The following is a 25,261-nucleotide window of genomic DNA, read 5'->3' on the forward strand; positions in this document are numbered from 1 at the left end:
GTTTTCAAGGAAAGGTAAAGAACTATATTAAGCCAAAGGCGAGTAGAAATACAATCCAACAACAATTATCAAACAGTTTGCGGTAACAAAGTGTAAGCACGGAGCGATGTGGCTCATTAGTAACGGAAACTCTAAGAAACAGAGTCTTGATAACAATAGATCCACCAAAAGAATCGAATTTTAATGCTTATTAAAAATATTTAAAGTTCATGAAATTTAATGGTATAAATCAACAGTTATGAGTCTGAGTAAATTTGCCTAATTTTTGAAAAAGGGAGGAAAGACCCCCAAAACATCAAGCGATCTTAATGAAAATCACTCCATCAGATTCAGCGTATCAGAGAGCCCTACTGTAGAGGTTTCAAGCTTCTGTGTACAAAAATATGAAACTTTCTATCTTCTAGGGGTGATCATATTGAACCAGTGACCGTAGAAGATCAGAAGACGGCTCATTTGATCGGAAAATTAAAAGTTACAGTGACCTTTTCAAGTGACCAAAAATATTGGAGGGAATCTAGCCCCCCTCCCACGCTCATTTTCCCCCAGTCACCCGATCAAAAACTTTGAGATAGCCATTTTCTTTCAACACAGTGGAAAAATTTAGTAAATATGTCTTTGAGCATGACTTTACCCCCCACAGTCCCCGGGGGAAGGGCTGCAAGTTATGAACTTTGCCCATTGTTTACATATAGTATTGGTTGTTGGGAAGTATATAGACGTTTTCTGGGGGGAACTTTCTGGTGGGTGGCGGAGGGGGGGGGGGTACGTGGGAGGATCTTTCCAGGGAAATACTTTTCATGGGGAAGGAAATTTCCCACAGAGGGGAACCGGATTTCCCACCATTATTTAAAAAACGATCAGAAAAAAAAAAGAAAACATTTTTATTCAACTGAAAGTAAGGAGCAACATTACAACTTAAAATGAACAGAAATTATTACGTATACGAGGGGGTCGCCCCCTCGTCAATACCTCACTCTTTAGGCTAAAGTTTTTATTAGTACTTTTAAAAGAGCTATTTCTTCTAATTCAACGGCCTTTGTGATTCAAGAGTCATTCTTAAAGAATTGGGACAAAATACGAACTTTAGCGTAAAGAGCGAGGTATTGACGAGGGGGCGACTCCCTCATATACGTAATAATTTCTGTTCGTTTTAAGTTTTAATGTTGCTCGTTACTTTCAGTTGAAAAAACTTGTTTTTTTGTTTAGTAACTTAAAAGCAAGATAAATAAATATTAACAAATACATGAGACCCAAACCAAACTGAAATTACAACGAATAATCAAGTGAAACTTAAAACGAACAGAAATTGCTACAATTGGAAGTAAGGCTAACGTTCTCCAAGCATTATAAAGGCCAGAGTGTCATTTGCGCTACACTGACGACACTTTTATTTTAAGCAGTGTGTTCTTATTTGTCATAACATCAACAAAAAAGGAAGATAATGACCCGAATCACCAAAATTACTGAAAAGAAATGGCAAAATCAGAATGACTCTTTAATAAAAGAATATATCTATTCCTGGAATTCGCGGCAATTTTCGATTTATTAACATTAAAAAAGACACGAAGTTACAAATAAATGTTATTTTCTGTTAAACGCAAATGATTCTCCAGCCTTTAGAAGGCCTAGGGGCTATTAGCCATGCTCCTATTTGTTGTACTTGTTTTATGTTTGACTTTCAGTTTCTTATTCATTGTAATTTCTGTTCGGTTTTGGTCTTTGTTCATCGATAGTGATTTTTGTTTGTTTAAATTTTGAATTATTATTTGACTTTATTTCCGCTCGTTTGGTTTCAAGTAGCTCTTTGCTTTTCTTTGAAAATATTCTTCTTTTAAAAAGCTTTTTCAATTAATTTCTGTTGGTTTTTATTTGTAATTATTTTAGAACGGGTAAATAAAAAAATAAACTTTGCTGGCTATTTAATTTTTGAACAGAATTTTTGCAAAAAATTTGATTATACTTGTACTGTAGAACGTTGGAAGGACGAATAGGGAAAATTATATTCAAATCAATACATAAAAAATCTGCACAATTTTGGCCTTCTGTAGAACTGAAGCCATCCTAACCCCCATTATGTTCCAACCTTGAAAGTAGACGAATATTGGTCGAGCATTGCTTTATAAACCTCTTGTTTAATCACTTGTTTCTTTCAATAAATACATTCTCATCTCATTTATTACAAAGAGTTCTTATGTGTTGTTTAAAAAAATGAAAACAAAAATAGGACACCAAGAATCAATAAACTCAGATTTTTTTTTCGGTTGAGGTACCTTTAGTTCTGAAACTTTAATAGGGATGTCATCGTGGTCTGAAATTTTTAACAGATCAGCATAAAAAAAAAAAAAATCACACTAAGAATCAATACAACATCATTTGCTCAATATTCCCTCGAAGTTTCAGCTGGGGCCCTTAGCCTCTTAATTTATACCCTTAGCCATACGTGAGATATTACAGATAAGCCCTTTAGACCACCTGGATGCACTATAGTGTTTTTTTAATCACCATCCCCTTCACCATTCCCTGGGAGTTTAATCTGAATATGCTTAGCCGCTCCAGATATTGCAGATACAACCTTTTGACAACGGGGATGCACAGAGTGTCTATTGATTTAGTTTAAAATCTCCCACAACATACCCTGAAATTTCAGCCTAATACGCTTAGCCATTCCTGAGATATTGCAGATACGTTACTCTGACAATCTGGATGCACTCAGTGTCTTCAGATTCGGTTTAACACTCCCTGAAAGTGTTAGCTCAATACCCGTAGCTATTCCTAAAATATTATACACACGCCATAATGACCCCATCGATGCACAAAGTACACTTTTTTTAAAGTCCACCTCAACACCCCCTGATAGTTTAAACTTAATACCATAAAACATTTCTGAGATGCGTCTTTTTGACAACCACAAACGCACATATAGTCTTTTGATTTAGTTCAACATCCACCTCAAGTTTCTCTAAAAGTTTCAACTTAATACCCACACTATTCGTGAGATACTGCAGATATACCATTTTGATAACCTTGATGCGCTTAGTCAAATACGGTCCTGAACACTCTCTTAAACTTCTGACTTAATACCTTAGCAATTCTTGAAATATTGCCGATGAGCTCTTTTGACAACCTTGACGCATACAGTGCCTTTTGACTTTGTACAACACTTCCTCTCCGTTCCCTGGCAGCTTCAACATAATATCCTTATCCACTCTTGAGGCATTACAGATACACCCTCTTGACAACCTCCATGCACTTAGTGTTATTCTATTTAATTCAACACCCCCTAAACATCTCCTAAAAGTCTCAACTGAATGCCCTAAGCCATTCATGAGACCATTGGAGATATGCCCTTTCAACAATCTGGATGCAGATAGTGTCTTTTGATTTAATTTAACATGCCCAGAAAATTTCGATATAGTGCCTTGGCCATTCCTTAGACATTGCAGACACGCTCGTTTTTGACAATTGGATTGATATATTGTCTTTTCTTTAGTTCAAGTTCCTCGTCAATAAGGCCAGAAAGTTTTAATTAAATACCCTTATCCTTTCCTGAGATATTGCAGATACGCCTTTTTGACAACCTAGATGCACCTAATGTCTTTTGATTTAGTTCAACATCTTCCTCAGTGTTCCTGGAAATTTCATCTTAATACCCTTAGCGTTTTTGGACACCAAGGATCAAAAATGGTCCCCTTCCCAACTACGTATTTTGAAAGTTTCAACATAATACCATCAGCCGTGCCTGAGATACTATAGATATGCTCATTTGACAATATGTATGCGAATAGTGTCTTTTGATTTAGTTCAAGATTACCCTCAAAATACCCTGAAAGTTTCAACTAAATGCCCTTATCCGTTCCAGAGATATTACAGATAGGCTACGCCTTTTTGACAACCTGGATACACATACTGTCTTTTGCTTTAATACATTATCCCTCTCAATATTCCCTGACATTTTGATCTTAATACCCTTACACATTCCTGAGATATTGAAAATACGCCCTTCGAAAAACACAGCTTTTTCGGACACCCAGGATCAAACATTCCCTGCTTCCCAATTATAAATCCTATATGTAAGTAGTAAGCAACTTGCATAATTTACAGTCTTTGCTCCAGGGGATGTAGGGGTCATACCTGGAGGCATAGTTATTGGACTTTTCGACTGTTATAATCATATGACAATCTCAAAGCTTTGATCGAGTGTCTTTGGGGATTGGGGAGAAAAAGTAGCTAAAAAGGGAAGGAGCGAGGACTGGTTGCCCTCCAATAACTTTTGAATCTTAAAAATGCCATCATAGCTTTCATTTCCGGTCGACTGAGTCCCTTCAAATTTTTACCATCACTCCTTTCATACGAAGTTGACTGGAGAAAAGAAGAAATACATTGAACCCATGTTGCTCTTTATTTAGGCAGCACTATTGCACTACCCATGAAATACAAAACACATACTAGCTAGATTTAATCTTGTTGCAATTTGTGTCTGGTCAAACTACAAAATACACCTAATACCATCAAACCTAGCAACCTCAAATTGCAACACTAAAACTGTGTTGTTTATAAATTGGGCGTGTTGGTTTCAAATGGATTTCCTATTGATCCGCCTTAAAGTCAAATGAGGACTAGTATATTTGATTAAATAATATCTTAGGCCTACTTAAAAAAAAATCAAAGAGCAACAAAAACATACGAAGCTTACTTTCAAATTTATCTGCAGCAGCTCCTTTGATGGCTGCCATGTCAATGGCAAGAAAACGGTGGACGTAGCCCACAGCTTTTTCATAGTCTTCAGATTCCATAGCAGCTACAACACCGGAGTGACAGGCTTGAAGAGAAAGAATATCTCCAACTCTCTTTTGACATTCTTCTACTCTTGCCTACAAAAGAAATTAATTATTCTTGCCCAAATAACGAGTGTTTATGTACAATTCTAAATTACAAGTTTTATATTATCAATTGCTCTTAAATTATATCACATAATTCGTTCTCAATAAAACAGCTCCCTCTTAGGTATAGCTAAAAGACTGAGAGGGTGCAAAATTTTCTTTTTGAAAGGATAGTCTTTAAGTTGAAAACAAATGAGACCTTTCATTTCCGAAGTTTAACAACCAGTTTGAATATATTGACTTTCAAGACAAACAGTAATCTTGTTTTGTCATTCGGACGTAAACGTATATAAAAAAAATTATTATTCTAAGATATCTTATCCCTTATTTATTGGTTCTGTTCAATAACATAACGTCGGATAATGTCAAGTCTACAATAGCAGGCTGCTTTAGTTTACATAAAATGTCCATAATTTAAGAATTAACATTCCAATTTAGACAACCAAATAATAGAATACCAAGTTTTTTTTTTATTGTCAAATGAATCCAAAATCAAGGCAAATTCACATTCTACGTTATTGTCACCTTTTTCTCCAGCGTCATTTTATTAACTGTTATTTTGAATACTGAAGATTGGTCCGATGTTTATAGTTTAAAAAATCTTGATGAGAAAATGACTACGTTCCACAAAAAGCTAATTTATAAATATCATATTTGTTTCCCAGAAAAAAGGTTTAAATAGTATTCCAGTGATATACACTTTATTAACCAAACTATAAAAACACTAATTAGAATCAAATTAAAGCTTTTCAAAAATGGTAAACCGGGTGAAGCCAATAAATTAAGAAAATCAATTAAAAGAGAAATTCGTAAATTGACACGATCGTACTACAAAAACAAGGTCGAAGAATTGTTCACTAATAAACCAAAAAATTGGTATTCCGAGGTTAAAATGCTGTGGCAGGAGGGTTGAACAGCTTAACTTCAATCTACCCGATTCCCCTGATATTACTGCCAATAATCTAAATAAATTCCTCGTTTCCATTGTTCAGAGCTTTTCAGCATTGTCCGACCAATTACCAACCGAAGCCCTTTCCCCTTCTTTTTCAACTGTTCCCCAAGCTGAGATAGAAAGAAAAATTGAAAAACTAAGAAAGACAAGTTTTCGTCCTTTGGATATCACCTTTCCTCTTATAAGTGTCTTCGGTGATTTCATTTCTAAGCCCTTGTCTTTCATGTTTAATGAGATTAACGTGTGTGGGCGAATTCTAACAATTTGGAAACATGGTTTCATAATCCCTTTGAAAAAGAAAAACGGAAAACCTGGTTTTGAAGGCGCTCGTTCTATTACTCTTACTTCTATTTTCTCGAAACTTTATGAAGGATTCCTTTCAGATTGGCTAAAGGGAAAAAATCCTACCTATTACTGACTTGAAGCAATTTGGGAACCTAAAATCCACCTTTACTTCCCATTACCTCGTTTCTCTTATTGACCACATCCGGAAAATCCTCAAAAAACCTAATTCCTGGCTGAATTTAATTTCCATCGACCTTCAGAAAGCATTTGACCTTGTAGACCATAATATTTTAATTGAGAAACTTGTCAGCGAGTTCAATATTGATCCCTTACTGGTGAAATTGGTTGCCTCCTTCTTAAAAAAATAGATCGCAATTCGTCAAATACTAAAATCATTGTTCAAATCCTCTCCCAGTCCACAATGTCATACCCCAAAGTAATCTTCTAGGTCCCCTCCTTTTTTCAGTCATGATCAACCGCCTTAAGAAGGAATTGCTTAACCGATGGAAAATTTGTTCATGACTTAACGGTTGTTGAAACTTGCTTCATAAATTTAACACGCGACCCTATGAGCATCCTCAATGATATTGGAGACGATGCTTTGGACTTAGACATGATGCCCATTTGTTTCCTCAAATCCTCGCTTTTTAGGATTTTCTTAATCCTATCCCTCCTGAAATTTCTGTGTCCTTATTTAAACTACTTGGCGTCACAATTTCTTCAAATTTAAAGTGGGATATCCACGTTAAAGACATCATTCATAGAGCTAATGTCTATCGCCCTCCTTAAGCTCCTAAATAAATTTAGCGTCCCCCCTTCCACTCCTTAAGGATTTGCACGTCTTTTGTCCGCCCGCATCTAGAATATGCTTGTTCAGTTTGGCACCCTGGTATCTCCCGCGAAGAATCGGAAAAAATTGAATCAATCCAAAAAAGAGCTTTGCGAATAATTTTTAAAGGGGGCGAGGTTCCATACTCACTGCTCCTAAAAAAGCTAGTTGGGAAACCCTTGAGCGTAGGAGGGTTTCGTTGTGCCTCCGCTTTGCAAAAAATGCAATAACAAACCCTCGGACGGCAAGTATTTTCCCCAAACATTACTTCCCATTCAGAGTACGGCCACCTCGAGCTGTTTCTGAGCCCATCCCTATTTTGTCCCCCATTCGTTGCGTTACTTCCAGATACGAAAGAACTTTTGTCCCCTTCATTACAGAAAAAATGAATAAAATATCCCGCTAGTTTCTTTTTTTCTCTCTCTCTTTCTTTTTTTATTGGCTGATGCTGCTGCCCAGGTTCTGGCACTTATTTGCTTGCCCCCCCCCCCTCTTTTTTTAGTTCCCCCTGTAATTGTATATATTTTATATATCGTTCTCTTTTTTGGGGAGTTTATTTATTTATTTTTGTCCCCTCCCCTCCCTCTTTCTTGACCAGTTTTTATCTTTTTTTAACTCTTTTATTGACTTAGTGTAGTTGAATTATTTACACTTTTTTAGTGTCCCTTCTAATTTATATGTATTTATGTCACCTTCTTTTTTTGTGTTTATTCGCTTATTTCCCCCCCCCCTCTTTTTTAATTAGGTTTCTGATTTGTATTTGTGTAAGTCTAGTTTGACCAGTTTTTATCTTTTTAACTTTTTAATTGACTTTTTACAGTTTTAATTATTGACTTTTAAATGATTGTTCATTATGATTTTTCATTTTGGTTGTTGTTTTTTTGCATTTTTGCCAGTTTTAGTGCAACCATTTATATTGTCGACTCCGAAGTCCGAATTCGGCCCTTTGTGGGCTTGTGGTAGTGATCTTTTTGAAATAAATATCTTATCTTATCTACCATTTACGAACGGTAAGGGCAGTTAGTCCTCACCAGGTATATTTTAGTTTCTTTGTGTAAGGAAGTCAATAAGCTTATACTTCTGCACAGCAAAGATGATGGCAACTTTTAGAATGACATGAATGCAGTACACGGACATCATTTGTGAGAGAAATCCTTCTCCCCTCTCTTTTTCTCCAAGGTCTAAAAAATTCAAACTACAAATTCAATTAAATTGCCGCTCCTGCAAAAATACTTGTCTGTAACATCTGGCTTTAATCTTGATCCCCGACAATTAAAAAAAAATGTTGCTGTAAACTTACCTTTGCCATATCAAGTGAGCGGACTTTTGCACTAACTTTCTCAGCAAGACTAGCAGTAGATGAGGTTTTATCAAGTAGTTCTTTAGCTACTGTTGCAGCTGAATCTAACATTGGTTCAACTTCCATTAGTGCTTTGACCCGGTTTCTTAATGCATCCCTAGCCGTAATAATAGCTGAAATTCGTGCCTCTACATCCATTCTCTACACAAAATCTGAAACCGAATTTAAAACATTTCTTAATTTATCATAAGATCAAAATTTAAAAATAGCATTCTTCTTTTATCAAGAATGTTCCTCTTTAGTGCAAGGACAAGAGCCTTAAAGAAAAGAAACAGAGAAGAAATAAAAAAATGTACGAGGTAGGAGCAATGCATCCTAGGAGAAAAGAAACTACATTGTCATGAACTGTCTTCTCAAACAAAAAAAAAGAAGAGAATGCACTAAAATCCTCCCACACAAGCTCCTGCAAAATAAATTCATGTTTGAGCTTGTCCCTCAAAGAATACCAGTAAGTTTCAGTGCACCATAAGCAGTTCTATAGACACCACTCTCTAAAATCTGCCTGCTCATTCTTCGTCAGTAAAGGAATTTTTTCTACAGTAAAACTATTTCTTCTGAGAACAAAGAAATCTTAAATAGTAGAAGAAATGAATAAAGAAATATTATAGTATTAACTTTATCCCTTCCTTCACTGTGCAGGGCTTGGACCTTTTTCCAATAAGGATGAAAATAAAATTCAAGAAAAACTTCTTAGAGGCAGCTGACAAGAAAAAACGATTTCCTACATTACATTGAGACAAACACTGCAAGAACATAACTGCAAGAAAAATTGTTATTCAAAAACCAGCCTAGGCTTTTATGATATGTAGCAAAAAAGACAGTATAATAGATATTATGGACCTAAACATAAAAAAAATCACGTAGCTGTGCCACTACTGATATTTTGAATATTCTTAAAGAATATTATTGAATATTCTTAAAGTAAAAACAAAATAAAAAGTGATTGATCATTTTTTAACCAATCTGTTCGATGATAGGTAGTACAATAGTACAGCCTAAATAAAGAGCAATACGGATTGAATGTATTTTTTCGTTTTTTTTTCCAAGCGACTTCAGATGAAAGCATTTACCACAAACATGTTGGAGGGGGCTTAATTGATACGAAATTGAAAGTTCTACCTTTTTAAGAAGCAAGTGATTGTAGGGCGATCCCTCCCCCCTCACATGCTCCGATTAGTTGCCCCATCCTCCTAAACCCCAATCAAAAGTCTGAGATAGCCATTCTGTTCAAAATAGTGGAAAGACCTAATCCCATTGGAAAGAGGAACTAGCTGACCTCGACCCAGCTGACTGGGGTTGGGTCCTCAGAGACCATAAATACTCACCTGTGATGACCAATTTGTTGCCCGCACCTCAGACTCTTTTGAGTGTCGTGACATGCAACTGTAAGACAGGCTGCGAGAACTCGCGATGCAGCTGCATGAAAAATGGATTAGCGTGTACGTTCGTGTGCAGAGAATGTCAGGGTATCAACTGTTTGAACAGGGACAACGAGATTGTCGAAGACGAGGAGCTCGACTAGTGACATCAATGCTGTGTTTTTCAAGTCAACTCTACTGCCTTAAAAAGTGCAGATTTTACCTATATTTACTGAAGTTCTTTTTTTAGTTTTTTATTCAACGATATTGCCTTCGAAAGTACAAATCTTACCTATAATAGCTGAAGTTTTATACTGTGATCACTGCCAAGCGGTTGTTTTCTTTATGTTTAGTAATTCAAATGGTTGTAAGAAATGTCTGTGATTCAAGAAAGTAAAAGTTTGATATTTAAGCGAGTTATTTTGTCCATAGGCCTACTTATTAGCCATTAGCAGCTGGCTCAGGAGTCAGGCTTCCCTTCCCCTTTTCCGTTATTTCCTCCAGTTTTGTTCGGTTTTCATGGTTCTCGTTTTCTTTCCTTCATTTTAGGTGTCAGTTTCGTGATCAGCAGATAGGAAAACCCCAGAAAACACATTTCAAACTGATTTCTACCCCTGACTTCAATTGTCCCTTTTCTTCCCCTCTTTTCCCCCGTTATGGTGGGACTCATGTTCTTTATTTCATTTAAGATGTCAGTTTCGGGATCAGCAGATAGAAAGACCCCAGAAAACATATTTCAAAGTGCTTTCTACCCCTACCCTGTATTTTTTAATTTTTTCCCCTCTTCCCCCGGTTCCCCCCGTGTTCCGTAGTACTTTTATTCTATAATGAATTTTAGATGTCAGTTTCGTGATCAGCGTATGGGAAAGCCCCAGAAAACTCACTTTGAACTATTTTCTGGGCATGTTCGGCATTTTTCCCAATTTCCCCCGCATTTCCCCTGGTCTCATGTTTTTCGGGTACTCACCCCACTCGGATTTTTGGGGACTTCTAGTATGTTGTACATAATTTTTTTCTGATCATTTTGGTACAATGTTCGTTTACATTACAATTTTGACCGGGTCACACCCTAAGAGTCCTGGACTAACTTAATACCCTGGTAGGTAAAAATAGGAATATATTATACCCTAGCCTAGGTAAATTTTGTATATGAAAGAAAAATGGTAATGGTTGTAGAGTGTTGTAATTCCATAGGTATAAAAATCTAGCTATAGCCAATACAGTATTTTTTCATAACATAGCCCACAAGTTAACATGGTACTCACATGATAGAAGAGAACCAACCTAATTGATTATGTTATTGCAAGTCAAAGACTGGCAGGATTAATACAAGATGTAGGGTGTATGAGTGCTGTTAATGATGTTAAAAGCAAAGATTACCGTCTAGTAGTGTCTGGAGTTAATCTAAAGCTGAAATTTAGGAAGGGTAACTCCTTCCCAGGAACTTTTGTCGTTGATAAACTCTAAGATGAGAATCCAGGAAAAGTTGAACATGAAACTGGAGAGTGTAAAATTTGACAACAGAATAATTTAAAGAAAATAGTTTGTGAAGAAAAGATGTTGTCTTAAACACAGCTAGGAGAGTTATAGAGAGACAAGTTATAAACGCAGCTAGGAATATTAGTGAAAAGTAAAGGAATGCCATAATCATGGCATTAAAACACCTTATGGAAAATAAACCCTTGATTGCTACTTCAAATAATATTATAGTTTATTCTGACTCTTTATCAAGCCTTGAGTTGCTGTCTTCAGCTCCTCAGTATAAGCTGGATATTGACACTTATCATTGTCTCAGTATTATAGATAATATTGCTTCAAGTGGCATAAGAACTTATTTTCAGTATATTCCTAGCCACTCTGGTATAAGTGGTAATCATCAGGTTGATGAAATAGCAAAAATGCTATAAATATTGACCAGCCAAGTGGGAGATCAATCCCCATTAGAGATATTTACCGAAGGAGACTATCAGATACTAATTTTAATAAGAATAATCCTAGCCTTTCCTCCTTTCCCAATAAGTTTTTTTCTAAAATTTATCATAGAATTCGTTCTGGAACAAATGGACTAAATTTTCTTGCATTCTCGTATAAGTTTCCTAATTCAAGTGGTTCATTTCCCCTGTGCCCTCTTTGCAGGCATTGTAATATGAATAATGAAACAATTGACCATTGCCAATTTGAATGTAATATGCTGACGTCTGCACAACATACCTTGCTTTGTAAACTGTTAAAATGCTTCAAACACCACAAAATCTCATTATCAGCCAAGAGCCTAGCCAACTATACCCGCACACAGAGCATAGAAATCGACATCTATCATCTTATATTTGAACTCCTTTAGTCGAAAGATCTACTGAAAGATATCTGAAAATATCTAATAAATAAGAGGCAATCAAGCCAGTAGCTCTCTAGTCCACATAGTGAAGCAAAAGGAAAAGGGTTAAATAGTACCACTGAAAAGCCCGCCTATTGTTAAATCAAAGAAGAAGAAGACTTATTTTGCAAGGAAGAGTTAGAAACAGTAGCCTACTCAAAGGATTAAAAACTAGTAAGGTTTCAGGTGCTGATAATGTTGTAAGTGAGGTTTGAAATAAGGTCGTTGTGACATTGGAGATAAATCACTGAAATTTGAAATGACAAATGCCTGAATAATTAGACTCCTTTAGTCCCCATTTTTATAAATTATAAACAAGCGTTTGATTCAGCTAACAGAAGAGCTTTAGTCTTAATAAGGTATACTAGATAAATACTTTAAAGTGATTAGTGTTATGTACAAGAACAATATTGTTACAATTAAGGTAGGAAGTGAGGCGAGTAGCTGGTTCATAATGGAACCAGTAGTTAAGCAGGGTCGTTTTCTAACCACATTTCTATGGATCGGTTTGATGAATTTTGCCTTGAGGAATACAGCAAAGGCCATAGGAGAGCTTGGAATCAAATGGGAATGTAAAGCTCTCCTAGATTTCGATTACGTTGAAAATCTGAATATCCTAGACGAAAGTGTTAGCAAAATGAATGATATTTGGAGGTTTTGAGAGTAAAGAGGGCAAGGACAATCATGAAAATTAATACTAAGAAGACTAAATTACTTAGACTAGGAATAAATGAATGATAAGAGGTGATGTTGTGTAATATGAAGATCAATCTAGTGGATAGCTTCAGTGTATAGGAAAGCATTACTAGTAAAGATGGCGGATGCATTGAAGATGTTAAACAAAGAATAGCCAAGGCCACAGTGTTTTTTCGTACTGCTAAAACAATTCTGAAGAATAGGAAGATAAGTCTGCAAATCAAGATTAGAATGTTGGAAGCTACGGTGAAGGCAGAAGTCAAGTACTGTTCTGAAATCTTTGCACTTTGGAAACCTGTTTTAATCACCATATTTCAAACAGTATGCTGTACAAAAAATGTGGCTCTATCATACTTTCTAGGGATATAATGAGAGAAATGTTGAGATGGCTAGGACACATTTTGTAGATGAAGGATTACAGACCACAAAAGATTGTCTTTTTGGGCATTCATCAAGGGCCAAAGAAAAAGCAGGTTTTTTCCAAATAGAGTGCAAAGAGGTTGTAGGCAAGGATTTAAAGTTAAATAGAAGTTATTGGGGGGTTGTAAAGAGGCTTTGAATAGATTGGGATGGAGGAGTATGCAGAGCTGTGTTCGCCTCAGAGTGCTTAGTGCTGCAGTGAATTGGTAGTAGTAATTGTAGTACGGTAATCTTAGAAAGGGCAAATTAAAAAACAATTTTCGAACTATTTTTCAAAACAATTGGAAGGAGGGTATTTAAAAGGAAGACACTATTGACAAAATTCATTTCGTAATTAAAGTTTGAGTTGCATTTGATTCATTAATTTTTTTTTTTTTTTTTTTTTTTTTTTTTTTTTTTTTTTTTAAGTGGTCATGTTATTATGAAAAAATGACCAAAGTATATTCTGTTTCCAGTGCAAAATATTGAGTTCAACTTAAATTTTAGGAAAAACTTGAACATGGCTTGAAATTTTCAATTCACTATATTTTTGTGCAATTGTTTTAACAATAGTGATAATAAGCATTTGGAGCTGATATGAATGTTTATTTGATATGAAAATCTGCATAATTTTAGGTATCCAATGGTGATAAGCCTATTCTGACCCCTATCACTAACAGATAGCAGATACCCTAACAGATAACATTGAACATACATGTATCTTCATCCACCATTTCAAAAAAAATATCTTTTCATATTCTATTTTCCTGTAACTGTTTGTTCATTTGTTTGTTTAAATAAACACATATTAAAGTCATTTATAAGAAAAGGAGAAATGTTTTTTTTTTTTGAAAAAAAAACTAAACTTGGAAATCATGAGTACCGTAAATAAAACCATGTAGATTGAAGGTCTCCAAAATTTTTGTCTTCCATATAGCTGAACCTAATCTGAAGACACCCCTAAATATAGGCGTATCCTAATCTTGTTTATTAAAAGAATTTATCCTTGTTCTGTTTGGTGTAGCCTAAGTGTTAATGTTATTATACTCAAAAGTTCAGCTCAATGGTTGTCATGTTATTTATAAATAAAAAAAACAAGTTTTTTTTAACTGAAAGTAAGGAGTAACATTAAAACTTAAAACGAACAGAGATTACTCCATATATGAAAGGGGCTGTCCCCTCCTCAACGCCTCGCTCTTTATGCTAGTTTCTTATTGTTCAAAAAAGTTTGACAAACAGTCAAACTTTAGCATAAAGAGCGAGGCGTTGAGGAGGGAACAGACCCTTTCATATACTGAATAACTTCTGTTCGTTTAAAGTTTTAATGTTGCTCCTTACTTTCAGTTAAAAAACTTAAATTCTTATTTAATTTCTTAGCGTTTTTCACCAAACACAGTTTTGAATTTGGCTGAAAAATTCATGAAAAATTACGACAAAATTTGCATATTAATTTGGACAGATTTATTCCGTATATGAAGGGTTGCCCCTCCTTAATACCTTGCTCTTTACACTAAAGCTGTTAGCACTTTAAAGAAGCTTACTATTGTAATTAAATGGTCCCGTGTTTCCGTAGCCGCTCTTAAAAAATTGGGACAAACAGTCAAACTTTAGCGTAAAGAGTAAGGTATTAAGGAAGGGGCAACCCTTCATATACGGAATAATTTCTCTTTGATTTGAGTGTTAATGTTGCTCTTTACTTTCAGTTAAAAAAAAATTATTTTGAATTTAATTTCTGATTGTTTTTCAAATAATGCCGGTAAATCTGCCTCACACTCTATGAAATATACCTCCCCACGAATAACACCTCCGTGGAAATTTCATTCAACGTAAAGTGCATCCCCACTGTCAAATTTCCTCCAGACATAGCCATCCTCGCTGAAAATCCCTCCCCGCAAAATTGTTTGCAGACAATTCAGCCTGAAAAATTATCATTATCATTCTTTCATTTGAATAAGACTTAAATCTCTAATCGGTTTCTGGATCACTCCAGAAATGCCCCAAAAACGTGCAGAAAATAGCCCCTGGAACACCTCCACATGAAAAAATTTGGCAAAGAGATTGTAAGACCACTAAAAGTTTTGTGTAGTAATTCCGTCAAATCCCTTTAGTGCAAATTTCCCCTGGAAAAATTCACACACACACACCCCCCCCAGAAGTTGCCCTCCCCAGGGAAATTTTCTTTATAGAAATCCATCCCGAACACACCTCCCCCCTCCCCTCCCAAAAAAATGTCTGTATACTTCCCAATGACAAATACTATATGTAAATAACGGGCAAATTTCATAACTTACAGGCCTCTCCCCATGGACTGTGGGGTGTCGTTTCCCACCTAAAGATATAGTTATTTGATCTTTCAACTATATTGAACAAAATGGCAATCTAAAAATTTTGATCAGATAGGTTTAGAAAAAAATGGGCACGGGAGGGGGCCCAGTTGCCCACCAATCTTTTTAGTCACTTAAAAAGGACACTAGAACTTTTAATTTGTATTCGAATGAACCCTTTTCCAATCTTCTAGAACCATTATTTCAATATGATCACCCCTGGAAAAAAACAACAACAAATAAGCACGCATCCATGATCTGTCTTCTGGCAAACATAGCAACATTCCACATTTTTTAAATACGGTCTTTAAGCTTCTTGAGTGGGGTTGTCTGTAGACCTCGGCACCACGCCGGCGCATCGACCGAACACCACCAATGTCACCCCCCCCCCCAAAAAAATGGTTCCTCGAATCTCCGAAAATCCCCCAATCACGGTGCCAACTCTAGTGATGCATCACTAGTGACTATCCCTGCCAAATATTACTTAGATACCATGATTCTCTACTACTCTTCACTACTTGTTTGATAATTTTCGTCTCTTGTGCTACTTTGCATATAAACCAGACAGATGCAATTGCAATATACACGGTTCTTCATGTGTTGACAAAAGTATCATCTTTATGAAATTAAATAAAAAAAACAAGTTTTTTTTACCGAAAGTAAGGAGCGACATTAAAACTTAAAACGAACAGCAATCATTCCGTAGCCTATGTGAAAGGGCTGTCCCCTCCTCAACGCCTCGCTCTTTACGCAAAAGTTTTTATTTTTTTTTAAGTAGAGTGTCGAAAAAGAGCCAAACTTTAACGTACATAGCGAGGCGTTGAGGAGGGGACAGCCCCTATTCATATACAGAATAATTGCTGTTCGTTTTAAGTTTTAGGTCGCTCCATACTTTCAGTTAAAAAACTTGATTATATTTAATTTCTGAACGATTTTCAACTAATGCAGGTTCGATTTTGGCTCACCGTGAATGAAAAATTAAAACACAATTTGCATATTAATTTCGGCAGATTTATTCCGGATATGAAGGGTTGCCCCTCCTCAATACCTTGCTCTTCACGCTAAAGCTGTTAGCACTTTTAAAAAAGCTTCCTATCATAGGCAGCGCAATCGCGCTGTCTAAGTAAAGAACGATGATGGCACAATGTATTTTTTTTCTTTAGACCAGGGCACTTCTTATCGAAGGATTTGTCATAGAAGCTTCGAAAAGGGCCCATTCGATTGGAAATTGGAGTAGCTTGTGCCATTATTAATAGTCAAAAGTGATTGGAAGGCAACTAACACCCCTTCCACGCCCACCACTTCCCCTAACACACTCAATTAAAATTTTGAGATAGCCATTTTGTTCAGCGTAGTTGGTTTTTATAAACAGAATTGTCTAACACCCCTGGGGGCTTCCAGATAGAAAATATGTTTTTAAGGAGGACACTCCCCCACAACCCTCAGGCCAAGGGTTTTAAGTTATGCCCTGGGGCATATGAGAACGATGTTGGCACAATGTATCATTTATTTATTTTTTTTTCCTTTAGAACCAGGGCACTTCGTATCGAAGAAGTTGTCGTAGAAACTTCAAAAAGGAATCATGCAATTGGATATTGGAGTGGCTTGTGCCCTTTTAAACAGTCGAAAGTGATTGGAAGGCAACTAACACCCCTTCCACGCCCACCATTTCTCGAAAAACATCCAATCAAAATTTTGATATAGCCATTTTTTTCAGCGTAGTTAATTTCCAGATAGAAATGATGTTTTGAGGAAGACACTCCCCCAGAGCCCTCAGGGCAAGGGTTGTAAGTTATGCCCTGGGGGCATATAAGGTTTTTATAGAAAGCGTTGTCGTAGAAACTTCAAAAGGGGCTGATTCAATTGGAAATTAAGAGGGCTAGTGCCATTTTTAATAGTCGAAAGTGATTGGAGGGTAACTAGCCCCCTCTCACGCCCACCATTTCCACAAACACATCCAATGAAAATTTTGAGAAAATTTTCAAAATTTTGAGATAGCCATGTTGTTCCACCCAGTTTGAAGTTCAGGAAATTATACCGTTGAGCAGGACACTCCCCCCCCAGTCTTCAGGGCAAGGGTTATAAGTTATGCCCTGGGGGCATATAAGGTTTTTTATTGAAACCTCTGTCGTAAAAACCTGAAAAGGGGCTCATTCGATTGGAAATTGAAAGGGCTAGTGCCCTTCTTAATAGTCAAAAGTGATTTGAGGGCAAATAACCCCCCCCCCTCACACCCACCTTTTCCCCAAACACATGCAATCAAAATTTTTAGATAGCCATTTTATTCAATGTACCATAGTTGAAAGTTTTGGAAATTAGGTCTTTAAAGATGACAACCCCTACCCCCATAGCCCTCAGGGCAAGTGGTGTAAGTTATGCCCTGGTGCCATATAAGGTTTTCATATAAACTGGTGTTGTAGAAACATCACAGGGTTCTTATTTGATTTGAAATTGGAATTCCTAGTTCCTTATTTAATAGTCAGAAGTGATTAGACGGCAAGTAACCCCCTTGTCCGACCCATCATTTTCCAAAACATGTCCATTCAAAAATTATAGATATTCATTTTGCTAAACGCAGTGCAAAGTTCTGGAAATTAGGTCTTTTAGGATGATAACCCCCTCAGAGCCCACAGTGCAAGGATTGCAAGTTATGCCCTGGGGGCATATAAAGTTTATATAGAAAGTTGTTGTAGAAATTTCAAAAAGGGCTTATTTGATTGGAAATTGAAATTGCCCTTTTTAATAGTCGAAATTGAGCGGAGAGTAATTAACCCCCCTCTCACGCCCACCATTTCCCCAATAATATTCAATCAAAGTTTAGAGATAGCCATTTTGTTCAACGTAGTTGAAAGTTTTGGAAATTATGTATTTAAGGATGACAAACCCCCCAGAGCCCCCAGGGCAAAGGTTTTAAGTTCTTCCCTGGGTGCAAATAAGGTTTATATAGATAGAGTTGTCTAACACCCCTGGGGGCTTCCAGATAGCAAATATATTTTTGAGCAGGACACTCCCCCATAACCCTCAGGCCAGGGTTTTAAGTTATGCCCTGGGCCATATAAGAACAATGTTGGCACAATGTATTATTTATTAATTTTTTTCCTTTAGACCAGGGCACTTCCTATCGAAGAAGTTGTTGTAGAAACTTCAAAAAGGACTCATTCAATTGGAAATTGGAGTGGCTTGTGCTCTTTTTAATAGTCGAAAGTGATTGGAAGGCAACTAACACCCTTCCACGCCCACCATTTACCGAGACACATCTAATCAAAATTTTTAGATAGCCATTTTTTTTTTAAGCGTAGTTGATATCCAGATAGAAATTATGTTTTGAGGAGGACACTCCCCCAGAGCCCTCAGGGCAAGGGTTGTAAGTTATGTCTTGGGGGCATATAAGGTTTTTATAGAAAGCGTTGTCGTAGAAACTTCAAAAAGGGCTGATTCAATTGGAAATTAAGAGGGCTAGTGCCATTTTTAATAGTCGAAAGCGATTGGATGGTAGCTAACCCCCCTCTCACGACCACCATTCCCCCAAACACATCCAATCAAAATTTTCAGAAAATTTTCAAAATTTTGAGATAGCCATGTTGTTCCACCCAGTTTGAAGTTCAGGAAATTATACCGTTGAGCAGGACACCCCCCCAGTCTTCAGGGCAAGGGTTATAAGTTATGCCCTGGGGGCATATAAGGTTTTTATTGAAATCTCTGTCGTAGAAACCTGAAAAGGGGTTCATTCGATTGGAAATTGAAAGGGCTAGTGCCCTTCTTAATAGTCGAAAGTGATTTGAGGGCAAATAACCCCCCCCCCCTCACACCCACCTTTTCCCCAAACACATGCAATCAAAATTTTTAGATAGCCATTTTATTCAATGTACCGTAGTTGAAAGTTTGGGAAATTAGATCTTTAAGGATGACAAACCCTTCCCCCCCCCTACAGCCCTCAGGGCAAGTGTTGTAAGTTGTGCCCTGGGGGCATATAAGGTTTTTATAGAAAGCTATGTTGTAGAAACTTCAAAAAGGGCTCATTCAATTGGAATTTGAAAGGGTTAGTGCTCCTTTTGATAGTCAATAGTGACTGAAGGGCAACTAACCCCCCTCTCATTCCCACCATTTTCCAAAACATATTCAATCAAAATTTTGAGATATCCATTTTGTCCTGGGGGCATATAAGGTTTTTATAGAAAGCGTTGTCGTAGAAACTTCAAAAGGGGCTGATTCAATTGGAAATTGAGAGGGCTAGTGCCCTTTTTAATAGTCGAAAGTGATTTGAGGATAACTAACCCCGTTGTCACGCCCACCATTTCCCCAAACACATCCAATTAAAATTTTTAGATAGCTATTTTGTTCAACATATACAAAAGTTCTGGAAATTAGGTCTTTGAGGATGACAACCCCCCAGCCCTCAGGGAGAGGGTTGTAAGTTATGCCCTGGGGGCATATAGGGTTTTTATTGAAAGCGTTGTCGTAGAAACTTCAAAAGGGCTCATTTGATTGGAAATTGAAAGGGCTAGTGCCTTTTTTAATAGTTGAAAGTGATTAGAGAGCGACTATGGCCCCTCTCACACCCACCATTTCCCCAAACACATCCAATCAAAATTTTGAGATAGCCATTTTGTTTAATGTACGGTAGTTGAAAGTTCTGGAAATTAGGTCTTAGAGGATGACAACCACCCTAACAGTCCTTAGGGTAAGGGTTGTAATTTATGCCCTGGGGGCATATAAGGTGCTTATAGAAAGCGTTGTTGTAGAAACTCAAAAAGGGCTCATTGATTGGAAATCGAAAGGCCTAGTGCCCTTTTTAATAGTCGAAAGTGATTGGAAGTCTTGACATTTTTATAGTAAAGATCGATGTGGGTATAATGTATTATTTTTTTTGTTGTTGTTGTTTAGACTAGGGCACTTCGTATCAAAGGATTTGTCGTAGGAACTTCGAAAAGGGCACATTCGATTGAAAATAAAAAGGGCTGATGCCCTTTTTAATAGTCGAAAGTAATTGGAGGGCAATTAATCCCCCTCCCATTTGCCCATTATGTTTAAAAACTAAATGTTGCTTTAAGGTTAAATCAAAATGCACCGTGTTAATGCTCATTGCCAATAAGGCATCTCAGCTATATCTCAAGAAAGACTGAGGGTATTATGTTCAAACTTTCGGGGCTACTTTTGCTCTTAAAATTTAACCAAATCAAAATAGTGTAAGTGTATCCAAGCTATCAAAGAGAGTAAACAGATTTTTTTGCGAATGGTATCAAGTTTTCCATTTCAGGTCAACTAGAGGAGGAATGAAACTAAATTGAACACTACTATTTGTGTCTTAAAAAAAAGTCTTAAAGTCTTAAAAAAAGCGAAAAGGTTTAAAGTATTCTTTTCTTTTTCCCTGAAAAGTCTGTCAATATAAAACGAACAGAAATTAATTTAAAAAAATTTTCCACAAAATAGGTTTTGCATTTTACTTTACTGAAAAAAACTGAAAGTTTAGCATTGCACTTTACTGAAAAAAATACAAATGAATGTGCATTGTCAGTTTAATATACATATACTGATATTTAGTAATCCAAATGATAATATTACTTGATCTATTAAAGTTATAAAAGTAAAAACATTTATTTTTTTTCAGTAAAGTGCAATTATGTTCTGGCCTTGGGAAGGCATAGGGGTTTTGAGCCCAACTTATGTTAGTTTCTGCTCTTTTTGAGTTTTACTCGGTTATTTATTGTAATTTCTGTTCATTTTGGGTTTCATTTATTTATCGATGCTGATTTGTGGTAGTTTCATGCTTGGTAGATTATTTGATTTTATTTTTGCTCATTTTTGGTTTAATGGAGTTCTTTACTTTTCTTTGAAAAAACTTATTTTGTGGAAAAAGTTCCTTTTTTAATTAATTTTTATTAAACAGCCCCTGCGTTTCAATTTTAATAGGCCTAAACAGTCAATTTTTACCGTAAAGAATAAAGTATTGAGGAGGGGGCAACCTTTTGTATATGGCATAATTTCTGTTCGTTTTTCAAATAATGTCGGTAAATCTAACTCACCCTCAATGAAATATACCCGTCCCTCTCACGGAAAACTCCTCAGGGAAAATTTCATCCAACATAAGTTTACCCCCTCCAAATTCCCTTCAGACAGTTCCTTCCTCACAGAGAATTCCCCCCCCCCTCTCTGTAAAATTGCTTGTGGATGATCCACCATGAAAAATCCACCTTAGCATTTTTTCATTTGAACAAGACTTTAATCTCTAATTGGTTTCTCGATCATTCCAGAAATGCCCCCTTCCGTGGAAATTATTTCCCAGAAAACAAAAAGCGTGGAAATAAGCCCCCGGATATTTCCCCCGGAACGTCTCCATATAATTTTTTTTTTTATTCAAAATATAAAAATTTGGCAAAGACAATTCAGTAAGACAATTAAAAAGAATTTCGTATAGTAATTCTGTCAAAACCCCCCAGTGTAACATTTTCCGTAGAATATTCACTCATCAGAAATCAGGGGCGGATCCAGGATTTTTTTAGGGGGAAGGCACAAAATAGGTTGATCCGGAAAAAAAATTAGCGGGGGGGGGCAAAATAGGTTGATCCAATAAACTTGTGTTATGAGCAAGTTTAATTAATGCAAACTTAATTTAATTAAGTAAATTACACTGCTTTAGACTACACTAAGGGGGAGGGGGGCGGCCCCCCTCGCCCCCTCGATCCGCCACTGTCAGAAATTTCCCTCCCAAAGGGAGATTCTCCCCTTAGAAATCCACCCAAAGCACGACCCCCCCTCCAAAAAAAAAATGGCTGTATACTTCTCAATAACAAATAGTATATGTAAACAATGGGCAAAGTTCACAACTTGTAGCCCTTCCCCCGGGGACCCTGGCGGGTCACTCTACACCTAAAGACATAGTTATTAGATTTTTCGACTATGCTAAATAAAATGGCTATCTCAAAATTTCGATCCCGTGACTTTGGGAACAAAATGAGCGTGGGAGGGGGCCTAGTTGCCCTCCATTTTTTGGTCACTTAAAAAAGGCACTAGAACTTTGGATCTCCGTTCAAATCAGCCCTCTCACGATATTTTATGACCACTGGGTCGATACGATCACCCCTGGGAAGAAAAAATGATCATCAATGATCATGATCATTCTTCTGCCAGAAAAAAAAAATACAAGATTCTACATTTTTGCATATAGGAGCTTTAAATCTCTACAATAGGGTTATCTGATACGCTGAATCTGATGGTGTGATTTTCATTAAGATTCAATGACTTTTAGGGGATGTTTTCCCACTTTTTCGAAAATAAGGCAAATATTTTTAGGCTCGTAACTTTTGCTGGGTAACACTAAACTTGATGAAATTTATATATTTGAAATCAACATAAAAATCCAATTCTTTTTATGTATCTATTAGTGTCAAAATTGGTATCCGTTTTTTAGAGTTTCGGCTACTATTGAGCCGGGTCCCTCCTTACTTACAGTTCGTTACCATGAACTGTTTGATGAGATTAAACCATTTTAAATACAGTTTCCCAATTGCTATAAGATTCTTACATCATTCGTAGTCAAGAATTTTATTTTTAAGTTGAACAGAATTCATACACTATACAGGTTCAGTTGAATACAAAATTCCAAAATTCCTCTATTGAGACAAAATTTAGCTAAAGACTATGTAGGCCTACAAGGTTGGGGAATTGAAGATTCAAACAGAAGTGACCCCAAAAATATGATTTATAAAAAAAAATTGTTTGTGATTACTCAAGAATTTTATTATTAAGTTGAACGGAATTCATACACTATACAGGTTCAGTTGGATTTTGAAATTGATAGTCAATAGCTTGTTGCAACAGCTGAATTGTAATTTTGTAGAATTTCGTTTTCTTTTGCTAGTTTTAGATCCATTTTCTTAATTTTTAATACACAATTATTGAACGCCTGATAGATTAAAGAAAATACAATCTTCTTTTATAAAAATACCTCCCCCCCTCCCAAAAAAAATAAACCTTCTATTGATACAAAATTAAGCTAAAGACTATTTGGGCCTACAAGGTTGGGGAATTGAAGATTCAAACGGAAGTGACCCCAAAAATATTATTTATAAAAAAAAATTGTATGTGATTACTTATAGGGGGCTATCATTTTTAAATGATAATACCTCAATTTTATCTAATTGAAAGCAAAGATGCCAAAAAGCTAAAAAAAAAATATTTAATTTAAAGCAGAGATGGAAGAAAATGATATCAAATTCCCTGGGAAACCATAGAAATATTTTGATAGACTCAGGAACCTCCATTGGGACTTGTTCATTGTCTTGGGTATTTTTGGATTTCTCATAGGCTACTGGCCTAATTTGGCTTTTGTGTATGCTCCCTTTTAATTAGATTCCATGGATCTTATTGAACACCATGGCGAATCTATTATCTATTAATTTAACTATTATGCAAGGGTTCTAAAACGCCACATCCATTTTGTTTCTACCAGATTTCTACTTCTCTTGATGAATAACAAAGAAGACCAGCGTCAAGTCAGTGACATGCAAAGTTTTTAACTCATGAATAGGCCCAAACCTGCAGTAAATTCAAGCTGGGATTTGAGAAAGACTGATGAAAACATTAATGTTTGCAGTCAACATTGATCAAGCCGATGGCGTGCCACCGACATCTCATTGGCAACGCCATCGAAAAATCATCGGCGGCGCACCGCCGGCACGTCTCCGCTTCTATTTTTGGCCCCACTGCCGCCGTCCTTCCCTTATCGGCACGGCGCCGGGGTCTACTTGTCTGGTATGCTGAATATGATAATGTGATGAGCCATATCATGATAAGCAAAATGTTTGGGTTTATGAGAGTTAACATAGCTATTGCAGCAAGATAGGCCACAATTAACTTTGACAAGGAGCTTAACCATTGCCAATTTTGTGTCTTGTTTTTGCTCAAAACTATTCTGAATTTATAGACAAACAACAAACTCAATTTCTTCATTATGGAAGTTAAAATTTCTGAAACAAAATTTAGGAGCTAAGACAGTTAGATACTCCCTGGAATTAACTGGCACTATTTTGTGTCTATTATACTAAGAAAATCCAGTGCCTGGAGTCCAAGGAGCTACTACATGACATATCAGCAGCAGTGATCTGTAATAATCTAAAACATCACATCAAGATGGAGTAAAAGGAAGAGGGCTAAATAGTCTTGACTGAAACCCAAATTTCTAAATTCTAAATTAAATTTCTACATTTTTAAAAAGTACTATAGACCTGCAAGATTTTCAACTCTAATGATTTTTTCATGTTCAACTATAATTCTGTTATAATTGGAACTACATATACATATATACTTTAGCCTTTTGACCAATTCTTTCACTTTTTAACTTACTTGTGTAAAATTTATTTTGCTGCTAAACAGTATTCAACATTAATAAGCTATATTCAACATGGGGTAACAAAAATTGAGAGCTTATCTTGAAAGATAGGTTTACTAAGAATATTTTTTTGTAAAAGGACAAATTGCAACTTATTGAACTCTGAATCCCAATACACAAATAACAATTAAAATGGGTGGCAATTGTTGATGGCCTTATGGTTGGTGATGCCCAAACTTAGAGATGAGAGTATATTCTTCTAAATCCATGATAATACCAATTTGTTTGCTTAAATTGCTGTTCTGTTTTCTTAATCCTATCCTTTGAGAAATTTCTATGTCTCCTTAAATTACTGGGTTTCACAATTTCTTCTAATTTAAAGTGTGCTATCCAATTTATAAATATCATCCATTAAACTAATACATCTTTAACTCTCCTTAAGCTTCTAAATAACTCCTTAGCTTTCTTTAAACTTG

The 25,261-nt window shown here is 36.2% G+C and overlaps 1 protein-coding gene across 1 annotated transcript in view; it reads right to left on the reverse strand.

The window, feature by feature from the left end:
• The window catches only part of Cog4 (conserved oligomeric Golgi complex subunit 4), a 90,470-nt gene that overhangs the window by 60,427 nt on the left and 4,782 nt on the right, over positions 1 to 25,261 (reverse strand). The window contains exons 2-3 of the mRNA XM_089096611.1: positions 8,247 to 8,458; positions 4,694 to 4,871 (exon numbers count right to left, since the gene is read on the reverse strand). Coding sequence (XP_088952737.1) covers positions 4,694 to 4,871; positions 8,247 to 8,444 — 376 coding nt within the window. The 5' untranslated portion in view covers positions 8,445 to 8,458. The remainder of the gene's footprint in view (positions 1 to 4,693; positions 4,872 to 8,246; positions 8,459 to 25,261) is intronic.

Source organism: Artemia sp. Qi Xiang Cuo, chromosome 11 (genome assembly GCF_049724085.1).
Source record: "Artemia sp. Qi Xiang Cuo chromosome 11, ASM4972408v1, whole genome shotgun sequence".
Classification (NCBI taxonomy): domain Eukaryota; kingdom Metazoa; phylum Arthropoda; class Branchiopoda; order Anostraca; family Artemiidae; genus Artemia; species Artemia sp. Qi Xiang Cuo.